General features: G+C 45.4%; 2 protein-coding genes across 8 annotated transcripts in view; both read left to right on the top strand.

Moving 5' to 3' along the window:
* LOC141048603 (uncharacterized) overlaps positions 1-1,821 on the top strand; it is a 29,504-nt gene extending 27,683 nt beyond the window's left edge. Inside the window, exon 7 of the mRNA XM_073544358.1 lies at positions 790-1,821. Within this exon, the coding sequence (XP_073400459.1) occupies positions 790-1,583 (794 nt within the window). The 3' untranslated portion in view covers positions 1,584-1,821. The remainder of the gene's footprint in view (positions 1-789) is intronic.
* Positions 1,623-23,391, top strand: part of LOC141048602 (uncharacterized) — a 112,063-nt gene continuing 90,294 nt past the window's right edge. For 3 of the 7 annotated variants that reach the window (XM_073544356.1, XM_073544355.1, XM_073544349.1), the window contains exon 1: positions 1,921-2,057. The gene's annotated coding sequence lies outside the window, so the exon portion shown is untranslated. Of the gene's footprint in view, positions 1,751-1,920; positions 2,058-20,259; positions 20,522-20,575; positions 20,625-23,391 lie in introns of those variants that run through there. The other 4 variants (XM_073544352.1, XM_073544354.1, XM_073544351.1 and 1 more) reach the window with 4 other exon arrangements.

Here is a 23,391-nt window from a genome sequence, read left to right as displayed (position 1 = left end):
ATGGGAAAATAAAAATAAATTTTCTTTATTTCATTATTTTTCCCTAACTAAGGGGGTGATAAAGGGGGGGGGGAAGGTATTTACCATTTTTTTTTTTTTTTTTTTTTTTTACTTTGATCACTGTGATAGGGTCTGTCACAGTGGCCAAAATGAACAGATAGGAAAAATCTTCCTATTATTCCCGGGTGCCGGCTGGCAGATCTTGGCAGGCACACTGCGCATGCGCCCGCCATTTTCTTACTGGAAGAAGACGGGGACATCAAGAGGTACCGGGGGGTATTGGGGACCCTATTTCTCTCTCCTCTGATTTTTGATCACATCAGAAAAGAGAGAGAAATTAAATGACACATCGGACTTTTTTTTTTTTTTAGGTCACCGTTATACGGTTAATAACGGTGATCGCAAAGCCGGGGTCAGTAAAAACCGACCCAAATCATGTTCTCCGGGATCTCTGCTACCTGCGGCAGCCGAGACCCCGGAGAAAATCCGACTCTGGGGGGAGCATACACTTTTTCCACAACGCCGTTAATTAACGGCGCTGTGGTTTAAGTACCCTTAACTACCATTGTTAAAGGCGTATCGGTGGTCGTTAAGGGGTTAACCTTGAAATAAGAAGTCTATGACTGAATTAGCTCAATTTTAATGCCATTAATTCCTTTTATTCGTTAGTCAATTGAAGTAGAATACTAAATCATTTAAATTATTTACTCTTTACAAAATTATTGTTTATAGAGCTTGAGTTTTAAAAGTTTTTTGTTTTTTTTTAATTAAACTCCATTTTCTTTTTAGCAGAAACCCACGGGGATCATCTTAGTTTGGCTGGACATCTTCTATATCCAGATTATGAAGTTGAAGATGGAAACTTCATAGGAAATCTTTCAAGAGTAAACCCTGCTACTCTGAATATACACCCAGCCCTTCACGGCTTAGATCACTCCTACGAATCCACTATACATGGTGGTTTTCCCTCTGATCTATCGCATATCATTGAGAACAGTTCACCTCCGTTCAGTGATGCAATATACACAGGTTCAGATTCTCATAAGTATTTTACACTGATAAATGATCCTGTTGTGAAACCGTTTTCATCTTCTGAATATGACAATCCATTTAGATTCAAAATGTTTCTTTCCAAACATCAGAGGATAAATAGAGTGGACAAAAACTTTTCCTGCTATGAATGTGGTCGATGTTTTGCCCAAAAATCTAATCTTGTGAATCATCTGAAGATTCACACTGGCGAAAAGCCATTTGAATGTCCTCAGTGTCGGAAACGATTCACCAAGAAGTCCAATCTCCTTGAACATCTAAGAGTTCACACAGGGGAGAAGCCATTTCCATGTTCTGAATGTGGGAAACGTTTCAAGAATAAATCTCATCTGGTGGAACATCGGAGAATTCACACTGGGGAGAAGCCGTATCCTTGTTCTGAGTGTGGGAAAGGATTTACAAACAAGTCCAGACTACTCGAACATCTCAGAATACACACTGGTGAAAAGCCATTTTCATGTTCACAGTGTGGGAAGTCATTCACAAAGAAATCAAACCTTGGTATACATCAGAGAAGTCGTAATCATGTATGATTACAGAAAAACAACATGTTTGCAATATACAGTATGTAAGGACCTTTCTTGAATTTGCTCATTTATTGGTAAAATCATACATAAAGAACAGTGGGAAAACATGAAATGTTTGCTATCAACGCCTTTCCTGGAAGTAATACATACTGTACTCTTGTACGTAAACTTAGGTAGGCACTGAAACATCCATGCTTGTTAAACATCTGTTTTTAAAACCTTGGGCATTAAATGGAAGATTGCATTGACTGCCTCAAGATTGGTTGGAAACATCAAATAAGTAACACCTCCCCTCCTCCAATTTTCCTGCATGTCCCATTTCGGTGTTGACTTGGTCCCTGCTAGTCTCTGCTTCTCAATAAGATCCTCAAGACACCAAAGATGGCCGTTCAGCAAATCATTGGATGGCTGAGTGGGCATTTTCTTCCACTTATGGTATATCAAGGATGGGACTAGGAAGAAGAGACCAGCAGAGAACAGGTGAGCGCTGGAACAGAATCTGTGGGGGATTAAGGAGGGTGAGCATTATTTATTTTTATTATTTTAAAGCTCTATGGCTAGGCAAAGGATGGAGGAACTAGAAGCAGCTACAGACTTTCTGCTGCAAATTTTGCTAAAATAACAGTCTCTGACTGCAGCATTTATACAGTGGGGAAAATAAGTATTTGATACGCTGCCGATTTTGCAAGTTTTCCCACCTACAAAGAATGGAGAGGTCTGTAATTTTTATTTGCTACAATAGAAAAACAGAACTTAATATTTGGTACAGAAACCTTTGTTTACAATTACAGAGGTCAGACGTTCCCTGTAGTTCTTGAGCATGTTTGCACACACTGCAGAAGGGATCCTGGCCCACTCCTCCATACAGATCTTCCCCAGATCTTTAAGTCTTCGGGATGTTGCTGGGCAACATTGAGTTTCAGCTCTTTCCAAAGATATTCTATAGGGTTCAGTTCTGGAGACTGGCTAGGCCTCTTCAGGACCTTGAAATGCTTCTTACGGAGCCACTTTTTGTTTACCATGGATTTGTGTTTTGGCTCATTGTCATGCTTGGAAGGTCCAGCTACGACCCATCTTCAATGCTCTAACTGAAGTAAGGAGGTTGTTGTTCAAAATCTCACGATGCATGACCCCATCCATCCTCCCTTCAATATGGTGCAGCTGTCCTGTCCCCTTTGCAGAAAAGCCCCCCAGAGTATGATGTTTGCCCCCACAATTCTTCATGGTTGGTACGGTGTTCTTGGGGTTGTACTCATCCCTCTTCTTCCTCCAAAAACGGCGAGTGGAAGTTGATAACAAAAAATTCTAGTTTGGTCACAAAATGCTGGCAGAGCCCCCGTAGCATCGGAGACACCCGCAGCGCTGGACACCCGCAGCATCGCCGGACACCCCCTCATCCCAGCCTGCAGCAACAGTACCGGTAAGGTATATCTGCATTATAAGACGCACCCCCATTTTCCCCCCATACTTGGGGGGGGGGGGGGGGGGGGGGGGAAAGTGCATCTTATAATCCGAAAAATACGGTAATTAATTTGCATTTTATTGCATGAAATAAGTTAAAATTCCTACAATGTGATTTTCTGGATTTTTTTTTTTTTTTGTTATTCTTTCTATCAAAGTTGAAGGGTACCTAAGATAAAAAAATTACAGACTCCATTCTTTGTCAGTGGGAAAACTTGCACAATCGGCAGTGTAAAAAATACTTATATTCCCCACTGTACCGCAACACATGTCTTAAACCATGCAATGCTCTTCACCCTACTTGACTTCCTTATATCGGAGAAGCAGACGATTCTGCTTACAGTTCTGGTTTAGCAGTATCGTCTTTCCGCTGAACTGAATATCCTACTGTGATTGTGAGTGCACTGGTTTTAAAGACTGCACTGTTTTCTGGAGATTAACTGCGCAAGCAGAAGATGAGTAGAGCCTTGTGATTTTGGCAATACTGATGATTGCTCAAGGTCAGAAAGAGGAAGGTGGGAGTGAGCAAACACCTTTTATAGAAATAATGATCTGGTGAGAGGTCACTGGGATCTGTGGAGTTAAGGGTTAGACCCTTGAATGTAGTTACTGCTATGGTCAGTCTCCTTGTCAGCGAGCTGTAAACAATGTAAGACAAAAGCTCTACTAGCAGCATAACAATAGCAGGTATAAAAATAAGCAAGGCTGTAATTAACATGCTTTTTCTAAAGGGCTTGTCACACTAAGCGATATCGGTAGCTATAACTTGTGACGTTATAGCGATATTGCTAGCGATATCGCTGTGTGTGATACTTACCTACGACCCGCTCCCCCGCTGGTTATCGCTGATCGCGCGAGAACGTCCTGGACTGTTTCTCGTCGTCAGCTTCCTGCGGCGCTTCCTGTGGAGAGACGAGCGTGGAGCCGGGCGGGAGGACGCAGGATCGCCTAGTGTGACAGGTAAGTAGCGACCCCCGTCCCCAGCGATGTCGCTGGTGAGATCTGCCTGTGTGGCAGCTCACTAGCGACCACTTAGCGATGCACCAGTGATCCTGACCGCGTCATATCGCTGGTCGGGATCGCTGGTACATCGCTAAGTGGGACAGTACCTTAAGTTATATTACCTATACCAGTTTAATAACGTGAGGGTCTACATCAGGGTTCTACTGGATTATCATGTCAGCAAAGGGTCTGCTGAAGACTGCCCACTTCTGCTATGCTGGTACCTCACTCCTTGGCTTTATCGGAGCCTATTGATCAGATTTTAGCTATATACTGCAATAGTGTTGTATTGCAGTATATAGTACAGGCAGTCGCAGGTTCAAGTCCCCTAACGGGATAAAAGAAAAGTGTAAAACATACCCATAGATATTGCCACACCAATTCCCCAGTTTAAAAATAGAGGCATTAAAAAGCAAAACATACCCTTTAGTGCTGTGTTCTTAATAGGTAATCACATTATAAAATTACACAACTTGTACAGTAAGTGCCATACAGCCAAAAGAAAAGTTGAAACGTTATAACTGTTTTTTTTTAAAGTTGCTGCACCTTGTAAAAAATCCAATTAAAAGTGATCAAATCACTGTACAGTATGTACACCCAAGTGGTATCGATAAAAACATCAGCTCGCCACACAGAAAACAAGCCCTCCTATAGTAAGATTGTTGGGAAACTACAAAAGTTACAGAAAATGTCAGCGCAAGCCAAATCTTAATTTTAGTTGTCATTTTTACAAACCAAATCAAGTGTTTGGTTTTCCATGTAGGCCTTAATAAGTTACTTCCTAGCCTGTATCATAAAGGAATTGACGCATTTTATATACATGTTGAAGTAGATATGAGTGAAAATATGTGTGCCTCACCCAATGAAAGTTGGGGAACTCTTTCGAATTTTTCTCCATTGCGCTTTTTGAATGGGCCCTATGTCCCCTTCCCATCCCACTGTATAGGGTGTTATGGCGGGACGAATTCTAACAATGAATGGTAATGCATTGAGATGACTCCCACTGTATTGTCTATATTGCCAATGTTGTGTATTATTTTATTCAGAGGCAGATCACATGTCACCTCCAGGGACTACACGTGGTAAGTGTTTCTCAACTGCAAGAATCAGTGTGAGGCCACTCAACTTTACCTTACAGTGTAACCATGTCACCATTCATTGACTGTGTCATCCTTACACCTTGCGTTTTCTTTAGGTTAAAGCCTCTAAGGATAAGTTCCCACGATGAGTTTTTGGTGATGCGTATTATTGCTGATCAATAACCGCAGCGTCTTACAGTTCCAGCAAAGTGGATGGAATTTACAAAAATCAGTTGTTTTTTTTAGGCTACTTTCACACATCAGGTTTTCGGCGTCAGGCGCGTTCCGGCGTCGTGCCGGAGAGACGGATCCGGCAAATGTTTTGTAAAACCGGATGTGACGGATCCGGTTTTCTGCCGGATCCGTCTTGCGCTTGACAGCCAAAAACGGATCCGTCTCATCCGGTTCATCCGGTTTTCGATCTGTTTTTCGACTGATTACGCCGGATCCGGTTTTTAAAATCGCCCCTTGTGGCCTTCCGAAAGGGATTGGCTACTGAAAAACTATATATAGCGTGTTCCTACAGCCCTTCTTTGACAGGTTGTAGAGGAGAAAGTGCAGGTTGGAGAGAAGAGCAAGTTACTGGCGAAGATGGATGTTGTAATTGGAAATATTTTGAAGAATTTGGCGGATTTTACAGCGGAGGCGAATCGTTTGAGGGTGATTGTTCTGGAGAAGGAGAGAGCGAGACAGCAGCGCATCAGGCATCGTAGACGACGTTTGTGGATCCACCCCATCACAGCCAAGAGAATGACGCGTGGGGTCTATTCTACACTCTGCATGGACCTTAGACGAAACCCGGATAAATTTTTGGGATATGTTCGGATGAAAATGGAGAATTTTGATTACTTGGTGGAGCGCATTGCACACCTCATAAGAAAATCGGACACCTATTGCCGCTTCTCTGTTTCACCCGCAGAGCGTCTGATGGTGACTTTAAGGTAAGCCACATTTATTGGATATGCTCGCATCAGAGCACACTTTCACTGCAATCTTGTTGGTGGTAGTTTGCAACTCCAAGTGTTATAGCTGAGTTTTGGTATGTAATGCTGTAATTTTAAACTAATTGATTGTTTTTTAATTCCCCACAGATTTTTTGCAACTGGAGAATCCCTTTCGTCACTGCATTTCCAGTACAGACTCGGGATTTCCACCATATCTGGAATAGTGAAGTACTCATGCCGTGCACTGTGGGACTCCTTAGCTGAAGAGTTTTTACCAGAGCCCACAACAGAGAGGTGGATTGAAATTTCAGAAAAGTTTCAACAGATATGTCAGTTTCCGAACTGCTTGGGCGCTGTGGACGGGAAACATATTCGCATTGTAAAGCCAGCCGAATCGGGATCGGAATATTTCAATTACAAGAAATATTTTTCAATTGTCCTCATGGCCATCGCTGACGCGGAATACAAATTTATTGATATTGGGGCCTATGGCCGCTCCAATGACTCTCAAGTTTTCAAACTCTGCCATGGGGCGTAAACTGTATGGAAACACCTTCCAGTTCCCATCCCCTAGACTGCTGCCGCAAACATCTGGTCCACCTATGCCATTTGTCTGTGTAGGGGATGAAGCCTTCCAGCTGTCAGAACACCTTTTAAAACCGTACGGTAGCAGAGGATTGTCAAGAACAAAACGCATTTTTTAATTACCGCCTCACAAGAGCAAGAAGAATGGTTGAATGTACCTTTGGTATTCTGACAGCCAAATGGCGGGTCCTATTGACTGCAATCAACCTCAAGACAGAAACCGTGGACGAGGTGATCAAAGCTTGCGTGGTACTCCACAATTTTGTTATCTGCAAGGAACCCATTTCCATTGAGGACACCTCTGAAGAAACCACCTTGCAAGATTACCATGACATTACCACTAGAGGTTCTGTGACGGTTTCAGTAATGAGGGACAATTTTGCACTATACTTTGTCACCTCAAGGCAGAGTACACTGGCAGGATGACAGAGTGTGAAAGATTTGTGCCCTTAACCAAACTTGTGTACCTTCTGTACCAACAGTATATACCTTTGCCAACCAAAGTTGGCTATCTTGTCATGGTCTTACTATTTTTACCTTTAGGCCACAGGTGTGTACATGGTTGTGTTTTATGCAAAGTATTTCACCTTTTAACAAAAGTTGTGTACATTGTTAGGAAATCACCAACAATAAACACAACTTTTTAGGTGAAATACTTTGCTTCGAACACAACTGTGGCAAAAAGGTAAAATTTATTAAAATTTACCTGGTTTTGAGATCCTTTTTACCTTTTAAATACCCTGTATTTAACCTTTTTTTTTTAACATATTTCGCCGCAGAAAGAAATGACAGACAACCATTGTAAAACGATAATTTAACTTTTATTTAAAATTTTTTTTTTTTGGTAAAATGTATTTAAAGTGAAAAAAACTTTTTTAATAAAGGTTTGAAACCAAATGGTCATTTTTATTAAAATACACACATTATAAATTTGTGTAGTGTGGGGTGGAAATACTGCTGGAGGGGCTGCGGGACACTTCGACACTGGGAGTGTGGAGAGAGGACTGGGATCGTGGTGGGGAAGGAACAGTTAGAGGTGAAGGTGTGGAAAAAGCTACAGAATGGGTGGACATGTGGGAGGCAGAACAGGTGGTGGGCGGTGGAGTGGAGGGTTGGGCAGGGACTGTAGGAGCAGATGATGTTGATGGAAAGTTGTATGGGGAAGGAGTTTGGTACGGGGAAGGAGTTTGGTACGGGCCAGGTTGCTGGAAGTGGGGAGATGTCTGGTACTGGGGAGGTTGCTGGAAGTGGGGAGATGTCTGGTACTGGGGAGGTTGCTGGTACTGGGGAGGTGGCTGGTATGTAATAGGAGGGGGAGGATGGAAAGTGGCTGGAGGGGGTGCAGGTGGAGGAACTACTGGGGTGAGAGGAGGAGGTTGGGAGGTAACGTGCTGGAGAGCACCGTGGCACAAATGCATTACATGCATCTGCTGGCTAGGAGAGAGCGTTTCCATGCGCTCCACAACAGACCTGAAAAAGGTGTGGTTTGGCGAAGATCTTGCTTCTGAAGGAATGGTTTGCAGAAGTGTCTTCACCTCCAGAATGCTGGAGTTGATCTGCTGAAAGCCTGCGGAGATTTGCTCTGACAAGACTTTTAGACAGTTCTGGAAAGATGCATTCAGATGCAAGAACTCTGGTCTTTTCCTGACCCCTCTGCCGCTGCCGCCCAGTACCTGCAGGTGTACTAGAGGTGGCAGGGGCAGAAGGGTGGGGTAAAGGGAAAGCGGTCTCCTCACCAGCAGCTTCATGTAATGTAGGCGGCCACCATGTTCCTGTGCTGGTGCATGGGTCGAATGTGTGGAAAGGTGCAGATGTACCGGGGCGGTCGAAGTGTCCCTCGGTGCCGGTCTCCTCAGGGATCGCCTCAGAAGGGTCCAATCGTGCAGGCTCCCGAGTGCTGCTCACTGTGCTGTGGAATAAAGAGGAAAAAAACAATTAAAATAGTGACATGGCATTGCCCTTGCTGAAAAAAAAATTGTTACATCTAAACATTTTTTTTTCACATGTGGTGTGTAATATTTACCTTCTGGTGACCATTGTATCCCGGAGGAACGACAGGGCTCGTGCGTACTTGTACTTGCTCCTGCGTCCTCCAGATCCACTCGGGGCACGCATCTCTTTATTGAACTCCTTCTTGAAACGATGCCTCACAGACCGCCACTGCTTCACAATTCTGTCCCCTGAAACGAGAAAGGACAAAGTGGTTAGTATACAACATCAGTGTTTCCCAAACTCCAGTCCTCATGGTCCCCAGGGTTCATGTTTTCAGGATTTCCATAGTAAATAGAAATCCTGAACACATGATCCGTGGGGACCACGAGGACTGGAGTTCGGGAAACACTGGTTTACATCAAGCAACCGGTACTGTATATACTTAAGCTCTTTAATCTGGGCCCGAGCATCGAGGTCCTCCCAGCGGCTCACAAGGAGCGAACAGATTTCCTCCCAGAGTCGTCGGGGTAACGATAAGGTCAGCGTGGCGGCGGTCAGCCATATTCCAGAGCGGCTCCCTTTCTCTTACACGCTGGTGACCGCCGCTTTGCTGTCGCCGACGACCCTGGGAGGCACTGCGAGGACCTCTTGGCCGAGCACCAGATTGGGAAGACTAGAGAAGAAAAGAAAAAAAATTATGTGTTTGGATGTTGGCATTTGTTTGCTGTGTGAGGTCTGCGGTACATTGTTTTCTATTTGTTGTGTGTAGTGTGATGTTGTGTTTCTGCGTTTGATGCTAAAAAGTTACCAATTGTGAGCCCACTCCAGGTGTCTGTCCACCCCTTCCTTCTTCTTCTGAGAGCTCCTCTTCAGCTTGTGATTCCTGTTTTGAAATAAAAGCCAATGAATAGACATATATTACAGAGATGATGGATTTTGGAAATAAAAACTTACCGTCAAACGCTGACGATGCGAGGAAGGGCTCCCAGAAGAAGATGTGCTGTCATGTTGCTGGCCAGACTCCATGGCTGTGGGTGGTGCTGCTGCTGTTGCTGCTGCCAGTGCTGCTGCTGCTGCATCTCTTGGGCGGCTGTTGAATAAAGAGAAACAAAGGGCCAATGAATATCTTGATATTCCATGGCCCTAGTTTTGAGGAATGGGGGATTTGATAATTAGCGTCTCTCATCTGCTGCTGGACTCCCCTCGCGTTGTTCTGCATGTTCCCTTTCCTGCTCCATTTGGGGTGGTGGTGGTGCTGATGGTGCTGCAGTGGTCTCCTGCCTTCTGCGCCTGGTTGCTGTCTTTGGTGGCATGTTGGGTGTGGCTGAGGGTCCCACTGTCATGCTTTTATAAAAGGGTGCTGTGGGCAGAGCTACTGAGCATGCTCAGACCCAAAAAACCGGATCCGGCGCATTGCGGCGCTCATAGGCTTTCATTGTGTGAAAAAGCCGGACACGCCGGATTCGGCGTGTCCGGCTTTTTCGCCGGAGACAAAAAACGTTACAGTAGCCGTTTTTTCCAGACGCCGGATTGCGACACATTGCCGGATCCGGCGAAAACCGGATGAAACGCATGGCCATCCGGCGCAAATGCAAGTCAATGGGGGGGAAAACGGATCCGGCATTGCATTTCGCCGGATCCGGTTTTTGTCAAAAGTGCCGGATCGCGCCTGACAGCGAAAACCTGATGTGTGAAAGAGGCCTTATGCAGAGTAAACCGACCTGTGGTGCATTTTTGTTAATCTGCAACATGTTAAAACTGAGCCAGCGTCCCTGCTAGAGAAATTATGTGCAGATTTTCCCCATAGAATGGCATTAGACGTGAAAAATCTGCAGGTAAAAAAATGCATGTGTTTTTAGTGCAATTCTGAAGTGAAAAATGCACGTAATCTGCATATGACAGTATCAATAAAGTTTTGTCACAGCCAAATATCTGGAAGAATCAAAAACAAAGCAGCTTTATTTAGAGCATGATATCAAAAAGAGACCAAACCTGCAGCATAAAAATGCATGTAAAAAATTCAATGGAAATCAAAATGTAACCTGCCGTATTTTGCGGACTATAAGATGTACCAGACCATAAGTCGTACCCCAAATTTTGGGGAGCAAAATAGGAAAAATGTTAAAATGGGGGGTCCGTCTTATAGTCCGCATTTAGCTTACCGGGGGGGGGGAGGGTGGAGCGGGGTCACAGAAAGCAGGGTCGTTGCTACATGAAGCCAGTTTTGGCACCACTGGTGTGATGCTGCAGGTCATTTCCTGAAGAAGTAATAGCACTAACTAAACTCTCATCATCGTCGCCTGGTCTCCCTGCGATCAGCGAGACTAGGCAGCGCTGATGACAGTTGTAGTCAGCACCCGCCGTCTGTGTAACGTGTGTATTAAATAAATAATTTAAAAAAAAAAAAACCTGCATGGGGCCCCTTCTTATTTTTCCTAACCAGCTGAGAGACAGCAGAATGCTGGGGACTGTTATTGTTCCACGAAGGAGCCAATAGCGATCATTGTTCCTAGAATAATAATAAATCTCACAGTTGTCTGCTTAGCCTTTACTGGTTAGCAAAAAGTGTGATTCCCCCACAAAAAATGACATGGGTGTGACATCGGCGGCTATGCCCGCCGATGTCCCTCGCGCAGCAGCGCACGCCGCAGCTTCCTCTTACCTGCGCGCCCCCGTCCAGGCACGCGCCCGTCCTGCTATCCTCACAGCGGCTCCTGGCACCCGCTCCCTGTCGCGCGCACGCCCCCTCCCGCTCTCTCCCTCCAGCGGTGGGCGGCGCTGAGGGGCAGGACAGGGGGACGCACTTCCGGGTGTTAGGATACTTCAGGCATCCTCGCTGTAAGGAGGACGCCTGATGATCGTGTAGTCTCCTGCACCCTCTGGCCGCTACAGTCCTCTGTAGTTTCTATTGTCCACTCCCTGTCTCTCTGCCTCCCTGCCTTGCCCAGTGTTACAGTCCTCTGTAGTTCCTATTGTCCACTCCTTGTCTCACTGCCTCCCTGCCGTGCCCAGTGTTCCTTGCCTCAGTAGTTCCTCTTGTCCATGCTCTCTCCCTGCCTTGCCAGTGTTCCTTGCCTCAGTAGTTCCTCTTGTCCATGCTCTCTCCTTGCCTTGCCTGTGTTACATGCCTCTGTAGTTCCTCTTGTCCATGCTCTCTCCCTGCCTTGCCTGTGTTACATGCCTCTGTAGTTCCTCTTGTCCGTGCTCTGCCTCCCTGCCGTGCCCTGTGTTACATTCCTCTGTCCGTCAGTCCTGGGTCCGTATCTAAGCCATCCTTCTCCCTAGTCCTTTTTGTCCGTGGAGTCGTCCCTCTTGGTTCCGGCTGTTGCGCTTCCGTCCCCTGTGGTCCTGCCCCAAACGATCCCTGTATAGGGGTCGGTCTTCACCTGGAGTGCTCGGCCCGGGGGCTCCGGACCCGTGATCCAGAGGGTCCACTCTCCGACGTAGCTTTTTTACCTAAAAACGTCACAATGGGTCCCCTCTATTTTTACTAACTAGAAAAGGTAATCAATCAGACAGCAGCAGGCTGACATTAGTAGGCTGGTAAGGGGACATGGATATTGTCCCCATCCCAGACTTAGAACACAAGCCCTCAGTCGCCTCAGAAATGGTTCATCCATTAGATGTGCCAATTCTGGTGCTTAGTCTTGGCACTTCCCACTTGCCCTGGTGCGTTGGCGAGTAGGGTAATAGTTTTGAGGTTCATGTCAGCTGTTTTACATCCTCTGACATCAAGCCCAGGAGTTAGTGATGGAGAGGTATCTATCAAACACTCCCATTACTAATCCCGTAGTCAAAATTAGTAAAGATACACACAAAAAAGTTCTTTACCCCTTCACCCCCAAGGGTGGTTTGCACGTTCATGACCGGGCCAATTTTTACAATTCTGACCACTGTACCTTTATGAGGTCATAACTCTGGAACGCTTCCATGGATCCCGGTGATTCTGACATTGTTTTCTCGTGACATATTGTACTTCATGTTAATGGTAAAATTTCATTCAAATAACTTGCATTTATTTGTGAGAAAAACGGAAATTTGGCGAAAATTTTGAAAATTTCGCAATTTTCCAACTTTGAATTTTTATGCCCTTAAATCACAGAGATACGGCACACAAAAAAACTTGATAACTAACATTTCCCACATGTTTACTTTACATCAGCACAATTTTGGAACCAAAATTTTTTTTTTGTTAGGAAGTTATAAGGGTTAAAAGTTGAACAGCGATTTCTCATTTTTGCAACACCATTTTATTTTTACGACCACATCACATTTGAAGCCACTTTGAGGGGTCTATATGATAGAAAATACCCAGAAGTGACACCATTCTAAAAACTGCACCCCTTAAGGCTGTGTGCACACGCTGCGGAAAAGGTGCGGATTCATCCGCGCGGATTTTGTACAATCCGCAGGTGAAACCGCAGGTCAAAAGACCTGCGGTTTTACCTGCGGATTGCTCTGCGGTTTTGCCCTGCGGTTTTTCATCTCCTCAATGGAGGAGATGGCAAACCGCAGGAGAATCCGCAGAAAGAATTGACATGTCAATTCTTTCTGCGGATTGAAAACCGCAGATAATCCGCGCGGAAAATTCCGCACCGTCTGCACTGCGGTTTTTGATTCCCATAGGGAATCATTGTACTGTACACCGCAGCAAAAACTGCTGCGGGTCCGCAGCGGCCAAAACCGCTGCGGAACCGCAGCAAAATCCGCAGCGTGTGCACACAGCCTTAGGTGCTCAAAACCACATTCAAGAAGTTTATTAACTCTTTAGGTGCGTCACAGGAATTTTTTTGAATATTTCAAAAAAATGAACATCTAACTTTTTTTCACAAAAAAAATACTTCAGGTTCAATTTTTTTTATTTTACCAAGGGTAACAGGAGAAATTGGACTGCAAAAGTTATTGTGCAATTTGTCCTGAGTATGCTGATACCTGATATGTGGGGGGGGACGACTGTTTCGGCGCATGGCAGAGCTCAGAATGGAAGGAGCGCCGTTTGACTTTTTCAATGCAAAATTGGCTGGAATTCAGATCGGACGCCATGTCACGTTTGGAGAGTCCCTGATGTACCTAAACAGTGGAAACCCCCCTACAAGTGACCCCATTTTGGAAACTAGACCCCCCCAAGGAACTTATCTAGATATGTGGTGAGAACTTTGAACCCACAAGGGCTTTACAGAAGTTTATAACGTACAGCGGTACAATTAAAAAATCATATTTAGAAGTTTATAACGCTCGGACGTGAAAATAAAAAAATCATTTTTTTCCACAAAAATGATATTTTTGCCCTCAATTTTTTATTTTCCTAAGGGTAACAGGAGAAATTGGACCCCAAAAATTGTTTTGCAATTTGTCCTGAGTAGGCTGATGCCCTACATGTGGGGGTAAAACACTGTTTGGGTGCATGGCAGAGCTTGGAAGGGAACGAGCACCATTTGACTTTTTCAACTCAGAATTGGCTGGAATTGACATCAGATGCCATGTTGCATTTGGAGAGCCCCTGATGTGCCCAAACAGTGGAAATCCCCAATTCTAACTCCAACCCGAACCCCAACACACCCCTAACCCTAATCTCAGCCCTAACCCTAGCCCTAACCCTAATGGAAAAATGGAAATAAATACTTTTTTTTATTTTATTATTTTTCCCTAACTCAGGGGGTGATAACGGGGGGTTTGATTTACTATTTATGGCGGTTTTTATGTTTGGCGGCTGTCGCACGCTAAAAGACGCTTTTTATTGTAAAAATAGTTTTTGCATCACCACATATTGAGAGCTATAATTTTTCCGTATTTTGACCCACCGAGTCATGTGAGGTCTTATTCTTTGTGGGACGAGTTGACGTTTTTATTGGTACCATTTTCGGGCACGTGACATTTTTTGATCACTTTTTATTCCGATTTTTGGGACGCAGAATGAACAAAAACCAGCGTTTCATGAATTTCTTTTGGGGGGGGGGGTGCGTTTACACCGTTCCGCGTGCGGTAAAATTGATAAAGCGGTTTTATTCTACGGGTCAGTACAGTTACAGCGATACCTCATTTGTCGTTTTTTAATGTTTTGTCGGTTTTATGCAATGAAAACTATATTATATAAAAAATAATTATTTTTGCATCGCTTTATTCTGCGAGCTATAACTTTTTAATCTTTTCGCTGATGATGCTGGGTGGCGGCTCATTTTTTGCGGGATAAGATGACGTTTTCAGCGGTAGCATGGATATTTATATGCGTCTTTTTGATCGCACGTTATTACACTTTTTGTTTGGCTGTATGATAATAAATCATTATTTTTTGCTTTGTTTTTTATTTTTATTTTTTAAGGGGTTCGATAAAGGGGTTAACTAATGGGACAGTTTTATAGGGCGGGTCGTTACGGACGCGGCGATACCTAATATGTGTACTTTTATTGTTTTTTTGTTTTTTTTATTTCCAAAAAATGGATTTATTTGGGGGAATATTTTTTTTTTTTTATTTTAATTGGGAGTTTTTTTGTTTTTTTTTCTTAATTATTTTAACACTTTTTTTTTATTTTTTTTTTAACTTTATTAAATAGTCCCAGGTGGGACATCACTGTCCTGTGACAGATCGATCTGTCACAGGCAGTGCAGAAGGCTTCCTCATGCCTGCGCTTTGCAGGCATTGAGGAAGCCAGCTTCCTGCAGGCCCCCAAAGGCCCCCGTCGCCATCTTGGATTCGGGGGCCTGCAGGAAAGGAGCCCCCCGCAGCAGCGCTGCACATTGCGCTGCCGTGGGGGGCTCAGGGAAACACGGAGGGAGCCCCCTCCCTGCCGATGCTTCCCTTTAACCCCCGATACACCGCGATCATGTTTGATTGCTGTGTGCAAGGGGTTAATGTGTCGGGGGCGGTCCGTGACTGCCCCTGACACATTGTGTCGGGTGTCAGCTGTGATAATCAGCTGACACCCGGCCGCGATCAGCGGCGCTCACCACGTGGGCGCCGCTGATCGCGGTAGACGTACTATCCCGTCCATGGGCATAGGGGCTCGGGTCCCATGGACGGGATAGTACGTCGGATGTCAGGAAGGGGTTAATTACTCCCTGACAATTACCCTCTTTTACCCATTTATTAACCTAAAAATAAAAAATCAAAGTAATTCTCACCTGTCTACTGTTAATCCATAATAATGAGGTCCCCAACATCCGGATGATGTGAGCGGTGACATCAGTAATGTGACCGCTCACCACACCAGCCAGAACACAATGAAAGTTCCGTGAGAAATTTCCCTCTGCAGTGACGAGCGGTGACTTAATTAAGGCTACATTACGTCATAGGTAAGGGTTCTCACGGTAAGCTCTGTGAACTGCTTTAAAACAAAAGTAACCTAAATTACGTAATAAGTGCAGAAATTGTGCAGTGGCAAAAACCTACTAAAAGCTCATTGTAACGTAGCCTAAAAGAGATGAATGGGAGGAGCATAGATAGATGTAACAGCTAATAGGCTTTCATCACACACTGTTTTTGAAGCGTTTTTTTGCTTATTTTTTATTTTGCAGAAAAGCTGCTTTTTACAGGAGCGGTAAAAGAGTTTTGTGCACACTATTGTCTTTTTTTTTTTTCCTATCTGCATTTGAGAAGTGCAGCGTTTTTGAAAACTACAGCATGTCCATTGTTTCTACATTTTTTTTTTCACCCAAAGATAGCAATGGAAGTGCAATATCGCTGAAAACAATGCAGAAAACCGGCTTGGGTGTGTAGTTGCAGCTTTTATGGGGAATAAACTAACTTTATGAAGAAAGCACTACCATCAAAGTTTTTATCCCCTTAAAAGAGTTGTCCACTACTACTACTTTCCAGGGCTCACGGGAGGATGATATGTCACGTGAGGCTTGCGCCCATTCAGCAACACAATCCCCGCCTACAGACATATAAGTAATGACAGCGGCTGGCCGCTCACAGCTGGCTGCTGGGTCAGGAGGTAAAGAGTGGAGTGATAAATGCAGTGAAAAAAACTTCATGTTTCTACATAGAGCAGAGAAAAGGGAAGCATTATCTGGTTAGAAAGGCAAAAGTTAGCAACTGTAAGTACACAGTGCTATATAATATAAGAATTGTAATGTATTGAAAGGATAAAAATGTTTGGGAAGAATACTTCTTTATACATGTACTGTAGACAAGTCACACATGTAACCTGCACCAGTGTCCTACCCTCCCTCCCCAAGGCATTGTACTTTCATCTATATTGGCATCCTGGCCCTGGATGCTTATACATTTGAAAACAATGATCATTATCATTCGACCTCTGCATCTGAGGTCTATGATGCATCAGTACAGAGGGTGGGAAGATGTCACTATAGCGCACCCTCTGTGCTGAGCAGTGCAGAGAATCAGAAGATGTGCTACATAGACTGGAGCTGCTGGGGAACAGGGAGAGTTGAGTATTTATTTTTTTGTATGGAGGACTATATTTGCCCAAAATAATGTATTGAGGAATTTGAGGCCCATAGTACTTTATGGAGGACTACGTGGGACCCGTTACATTATATGGAGGACTATGTGGGACCCATAATACTAGACAGAGGACTGTGGGACACATAATACTGCATGGAGGACTATGTGGGGCCCATTATACTGTATGAGTGATGTTATGGGAACCATAATACTGTATGGAGGACAGTGTGATGCCTCTAATACTGTATGGAGGACTGTGTGGCAGCCCGTAATACTGTATAGAGTACTGTGTGGGAGCGCATAATACTGTATGGATGACTGTGTGGGGAGACCGTGGTACTGTGGGGTTCCTGTAGTACTGTGTGAGAGGCTGCGTTGGCGCCAGTAGTACTGGGAGCAAGCAATTTTAATGTTAAGGTTTTTGTGGGGTCTATTATACTGTGTAGAGGGTTGGAGGCCATTAAACTATTTTGAGGGCTAGTGAGAGCAATTATAAAATGTGGATGGTTGTATTGGAGCCATTATACTGTATGGAAGGCTGTGTGACGATCACAGGTGGGACATCATACTGTGTTGGGATCAACATGCTTTGCCGGGTGTGTGTGGAGGGTAATGTGGAAGAATTCAATGTAGTGGTATCATACCGTGTTTCGGGGGACACTATAGTTTGCATCATACTTTATGGGACAAGTGAAAGGGTAAGCTAGGGGCTTCAATAGGAGGGAATTGACTTTGTAAGGGCTGCACAGTGGTGAGACATATGCTCTGTTGTGACCCTGCTGAATATTAAGGTTTCTTTGGGGGGGCGGGGGCAATTAGAATTTCGGCAATGGGGCCCCATGGTTTCTATGTACGCCCCTTACTTGCTCCCAAAATAATGCAGCAAAATTCGCATTTTGAATGCAGCTTTTTTACTGCAAAGCGATCAGGTTTTTCTGCAGAAAAAAATGGTGCAAAAGCGCTATGTGTGAACAGCCTAATAATGAAATAGGTATGGATATACAATGCTCAAAACAATAAAGGGAATACTAAGATACCACATCGTCGATATCACTGAATGAGATATCGCAGCTACAAATCTTTATTCATTATATAGTGGCATGTGTTGAGAACAAGAAAACCTAAAAATGATCAATGTAAATCAAAATGAATATCCAGTGGAGGTCTGGATTTAGACGGATACTCAAAATCAAAGTGGAAAATCTAATTACAGGCTGATCCAACTTCAGTGGAAATGCCTCAAGACAAGGAAATGATGCTCAGTAGTGTGTGTGGCCTCCATGTGTCTGTTTGACCTCCCTACGACACCTGGGCATGCTCCTGATGAGTCGGCGGATGTTGTCATGAGGGATCTCCTCCCAGACCTGGACTAAAGCATCCTCCAACTCCTGGACAGTCTGTGGTGTAACGTGACGGTGGATGAAGTGAGACATGATGTCCCAGATGTGCTCAATCGGATTCAGGTCTGGGAAACGGGCGGGTCAGTCCATAGCTTCAATGCCTTCATCTTGCAGGAACTGCTGACACACTCCAGCCACATGAGGTCTGGCATTGTCCTGCATGAGGAGGAACCCAGGGCCAACCGCACCAGCATATGGTCTCACAAGGGGTCTGAGGATCTCATCTCAGTACCTAATGGTAGTCAGGCTACCTCTGGTGAGCACATGGAGGGCTCTGCAGCCCTCCAAAGAAATGCCACCCCACACCATTACTAACCCACTGTCAAACCGGTCATGCTGAAGGATGTTGCAGGCAGCAGATCACTCTCCACGGCGTCTCCAGACTCTGTCACATGCTCAGTGTGAACCTGCTTTCATCTGTGAAGAGCACAGGGCGCCAGTGGCAAATTTGCCAATCCTGGTGTTCTGTGGCAAATGCCAAGTGTCCTGCACGGTGTTGGGCTGTGAGCAGGGCTCTGGCAGTGATCCTCCTGTTCCTCCTTGCACAAAGGCTGAGGTAGCGGTCCTGCTGCTAGGTTGTTGCCCTCCTACGGCCCCCTCCACATCTCCTGGTGTACTGGCCTGTTTCCTGGTAGCGCCTCCAACCTCTGGACACTACTTTGACAGACACAGCAAACCTTGCCACTGCTCGCATTGATGTGCCATCCTGGATGAGCTGCACTACCTGAGCCATTTGTGTGGGTTGTAGAGTCCGTCTTCTGCTAGCATGAGTGTGAAATGATGTCAGAGGGGGGCTGCATTATATTCTATAGGGGGTTGCATTGTGTTTTATGGGTTGGCTGCATTATACTCTATGGGGGGCAGCATTATACTCTATCGAGGACTATAGGCAGTGCATTATACTATATGTACTGTATGGGACCTGCATTATATTGTATTGAGGACATGGGGAATGCATTATATTACATTTAGGAATATGGCAGGTGCATTATATTATGTGGAAGACTATGGGGATTGTATTACACTTCTCAACCCTCCATATAGTATATTTTGGTGGACTATGGGGTGCATAACACTATTGGAGGATGCATTATACTATATGGAGGACTATGGGGTGTGTATTATGCTGTATGGAGGACTATGGGGAGTATTATACTATATGGAGGACTATGGGGAGTGTATTATGCTATATGGAGGACTATGGGGAGTGTATTATACTATGTGGATGACTATGGGAAGTGTATTATACTATGTGGATGACTATGGGGTGTGTATTATGCTGTATGGAGTACTATGGGGAGTGTATTATACTATTTGGAGGACTATGGGGAGTGTATTATACTATGTGGATGACTATGGGGAGTGTATTATACTAAACAAATGCTGCCTATTCGTCGAGTGATTGGATTGTTTATGCCGGAACAGAAATCATTGTTCTCAGCAGCACATCGCCCGGTGTAAACTGCAGATATACTCCTGATAACATGATACTGTATGGGGACAGATTGATTTAATAGTGATTGTTCTGTTCCCATCTTTATTCCTCAGCCGGTTGTAAAGGGCAGGGAAGCAAATGTCGAATGACATCAATATTGTTGATCACACTGGTTTAACGGTCTGAACGCAACTCATGTAAATGAAACCAAAATGTTTGTGTGTTGTGCAATATATCAGCATTTGGGGCCCCATTTTGTCTCAAACCAGCCCTGGATGCAATTTATATGTAAATAGCTAAATATTTTCTCACAAACATATGGGTAAAGTGCATGTGATATAAATGTAAATCTAATGTGAAAGTAGTTACTCTAGCTATTTCATACAGTGGTACATTAAAAGACTGCACTGCGTCTGGGGAAGAAGAATTAGGGCGGGACAACACCTTTAAGAATTTAGACCACAAGAAAATGACTGCCAGTCTCCTGCCTTGAGGACAGATTAAGAACTACAGAGCCTTTCCCAGGTTACTGTAACTAGGGCAACACAATTACGTCACTACGCATATATGGGCACTGCACAGCAGAAAATGAAAGGGAGCTGAAGAGTGAGGGGGTGTGGCCAGGCAGATAACGTCCCCACCTGCATTCAGGAAAACAACGGGGAGACAGGAAGCGAAGGTAACAAAGAGGAGGTGCAGGTAACGGGGCTTGTGCGGTGGGAGGCGTGGAGTGTACCACACGGGGAGCAGAATAGGGGCTGCGGGATGGACCACAGCAGGCCGAGCAGATGCAGAATGGAGAGTCTGTTGTTATACCGCAGGGGGAGCAGAATGGGTGATGGGAACTGTAGTGTCCTCAGGTGGCGCTCTGCCCTCCATATATGCCACAGGAGTGACTGACCTTATGTCTGTCTGTGATAGACCACATGGGAAGCAAAGTGTACTGCAGGATGAGTGGGATGTAGTGTCCTGTCTGTAGGATTAGTAACACAGGGGGAGTGGGATGTAGTGTCCTCACTGTGGGATTGGTAACACAGGGGGAGTGGGATGTAGTGTCCTGTCTGTAGGATTAGTAACACAGGGGGAGAGAGATGTAGTGTCCTGTCTGTAGGATTAGTAACACAGGGGGAGTGGGATGTAGTGTCCTGTCTGTAGGATTAGTAACACAGGGGGAGTGGGATGTAGTGTCCTCACTGTGGGATTGGTAACACAGGGGGAGTGGGATGTAGTGTCCTGTCTGTAGGATTAGTAACACAGGGGGGGTGGGATGTAGTGTCCTGTCTGTAGGATTAGTAACACAGGGGGAGTGGGATGTAGTGTCCTCACTGTGGGATTAGTAACACGGGGGGAGAGAGATGTAGTGTCCTGTCTGTAGGATTAGTAACACAGGGGGAGTGGGAAGTAGTGTCCTGTCTGTAGGATTAGTAACACTGGGGGAGTGGGATGTAGTGTCCTGTCTGTAGGATTAGTAACACAGGGGGAGTGGGATGTAGTGTCTTCACTGTAGGATTAGTAACACGGGGAGAGAGATGTAGTGTCCTGTCTGTAGGATTAGTAACACAGGGGGAGAGAGATGTAGTGTCCTCACTGTGGGATTGGTAACACAGGGGGAGTGGGATGTAGTGTCCTGTCTGTAGGATTAGTAACACAGGGAGAGTGGGAAGTAGTGTCCTGTCTGTAGGATTAGTAACACGGGGGGAGAGAGATGTAGTGTCCTGTCTGTAGGATTAGTAACACAGGGGGAGTGGGATGTAGTGTCCTGTCTGTAGGATTAGTAACACTGGGGGAGTGGGATGTAGTGTCCTGTCTGTAGGATTAGTAACACAGGGGGAGTGGGATGTAGTGTCCTGTCTGTAGGATTAGTAACACAGGGGGAGTGGGATGTAGTGTCCTCACTGTGGGATTGGTAACACAGGGGGAGTGGGATGTAGTGTCCTGTCTGTAGGATTAGTAACACAGGGGGAGTGGGATGTAGTGTCCTGTCTGTAGGATTAGTAACACAGGGGGAGTGGGATGTAGTGTCCTCACTGTGGGATTAGTAACACGGGGGGAGAGAGATGTAGTGTCCTGTCTGTAGGATTAGTAACACAGGGGGAGTGGGAAGTAGTGTCCTGTCTGTAGGATTAGTAACACTGGGGGAGTGGGATGTAGTGTCCTGTCTGTAGGATTAGTAACACAGGGGGAGTGGGATGTAGTGTCCTCACTGTAGGATTAGTAACACGGGGAGAGAGATGTAGTGTCCTGTCTGTAGGATTAGTAACACAGGGGGAGAGAGATGTAGTGTCCTCACTGTGGGATTGGTAACACAGGGGGAGTGGGATGTAGTGTCCTGTCTGTAGGATTAGTAACACGGGGAGTGGGAAGTAGCGTCCTGTCTGTAGGATTAGTAACACGGGGAGAGAGATGTAGTGTCCTCACTGTGGGATTGGTAACACAGGGGGAGTGGGATGTACTGTCCTGTCTGTAGGATTAGTAACACAGGGGGAGTGGGATGTAGTGTCCTGTCTGTAGGATTAGTAACACAGGAGGAGTGGGATGTACTGTCCTGTCTGTAGGATTAGTAACACAGGGGGAGTGGGATGTAGTGTCCTGTCTGTAGGATTAGTAACACAGGGGGAGTGGGATGTAGTGTCCTCACTGTGGGATTAGTAACACAGGGGGAGAGAGATGTAGTGTCCTGTCTGTAGGATTAGTAACACAGGGGGAGTGGGATGTAGTGTCCTCACTGTGGGATTAGTAACACGGGGGGAGAGAGATGTAGTGTCCTGTCTGTAGGATTAGTAACACAGGGGGAGTGGGATGTAGTGTCCTCACTGTGGGATTGGTAACACAGGGGGAGTGGGATGTAGCGTCCTGTCTGTAGGATTAGTAACACTGGGGGAGTGGGATGTAGTGTCCTGTCTGTAGGATTAGTAACACAGGGAGAGTGGGAAGTAGTGTCCTGTCTGTAGGATTAGTAACACGGGGGGAGAGAGATGTAGTGTCCTCACTGTGGGATTGGTAACACAGGGGGAGTGGGATGTAGTGTCCTGTCTGAAGGATTAGTAACACGGGGGGAGAGATGTAGTGTCCTCACTGTGGGATTGGTAACACAGGGGGAGTGGGATGTAGTGTCCTGTCTGTAGGATTGAGAACACAGGGGGAGTGGGAAGTAGCGTCCTGTCTATAGGATTAGTAACACAGGGGGAGTGGGATGTAGTGTCCTCACTGTGGGATTGGTAACACAGGGGGAGTGGGATGTAGTGTCCTGTCTGTAGGATTAGTAACACAGGGGGAGTGGAATGTAGTGTCCTGTCTGTAGGATTAGTAACACGGGGGGGGAGAGATGTAGTGTCCTGTCTGTAGGATTAGTAACACGGGGAGAGAGATGTAGTGTCCTGTCTGTAGGATTAGTAACACGGGGGGAGAGAGATGTAGTGTCCTCACTGTGGGATTGGTAACACAGGGGGAGTGGGATGTAGTGTCCTCACTGTGGGATTGGTAACACAGGGGGAGTGGGATGTAGTGTCCTGTCTGTAGGATTAGTAACACTGGGGGAGTGGGATGGGAAGTAGCGTCCTCACTGTAGG

Source organism: Dendrobates tinctorius, unplaced genomic scaffold, assembly GCF_039654945.1.
Source record: "Dendrobates tinctorius isolate UK_male_01 unplaced genomic scaffold, ASM3965494v1 ptg000137l, whole genome shotgun sequence".
In the NCBI taxonomy this organism is placed as follows: Eukaryota; Metazoa; Chordata; class Amphibia; order Anura; family Dendrobatidae; genus Dendrobates; species Dendrobates tinctorius.
This window is presented reverse-complemented; position numbering and strand designations above follow the sequence as displayed.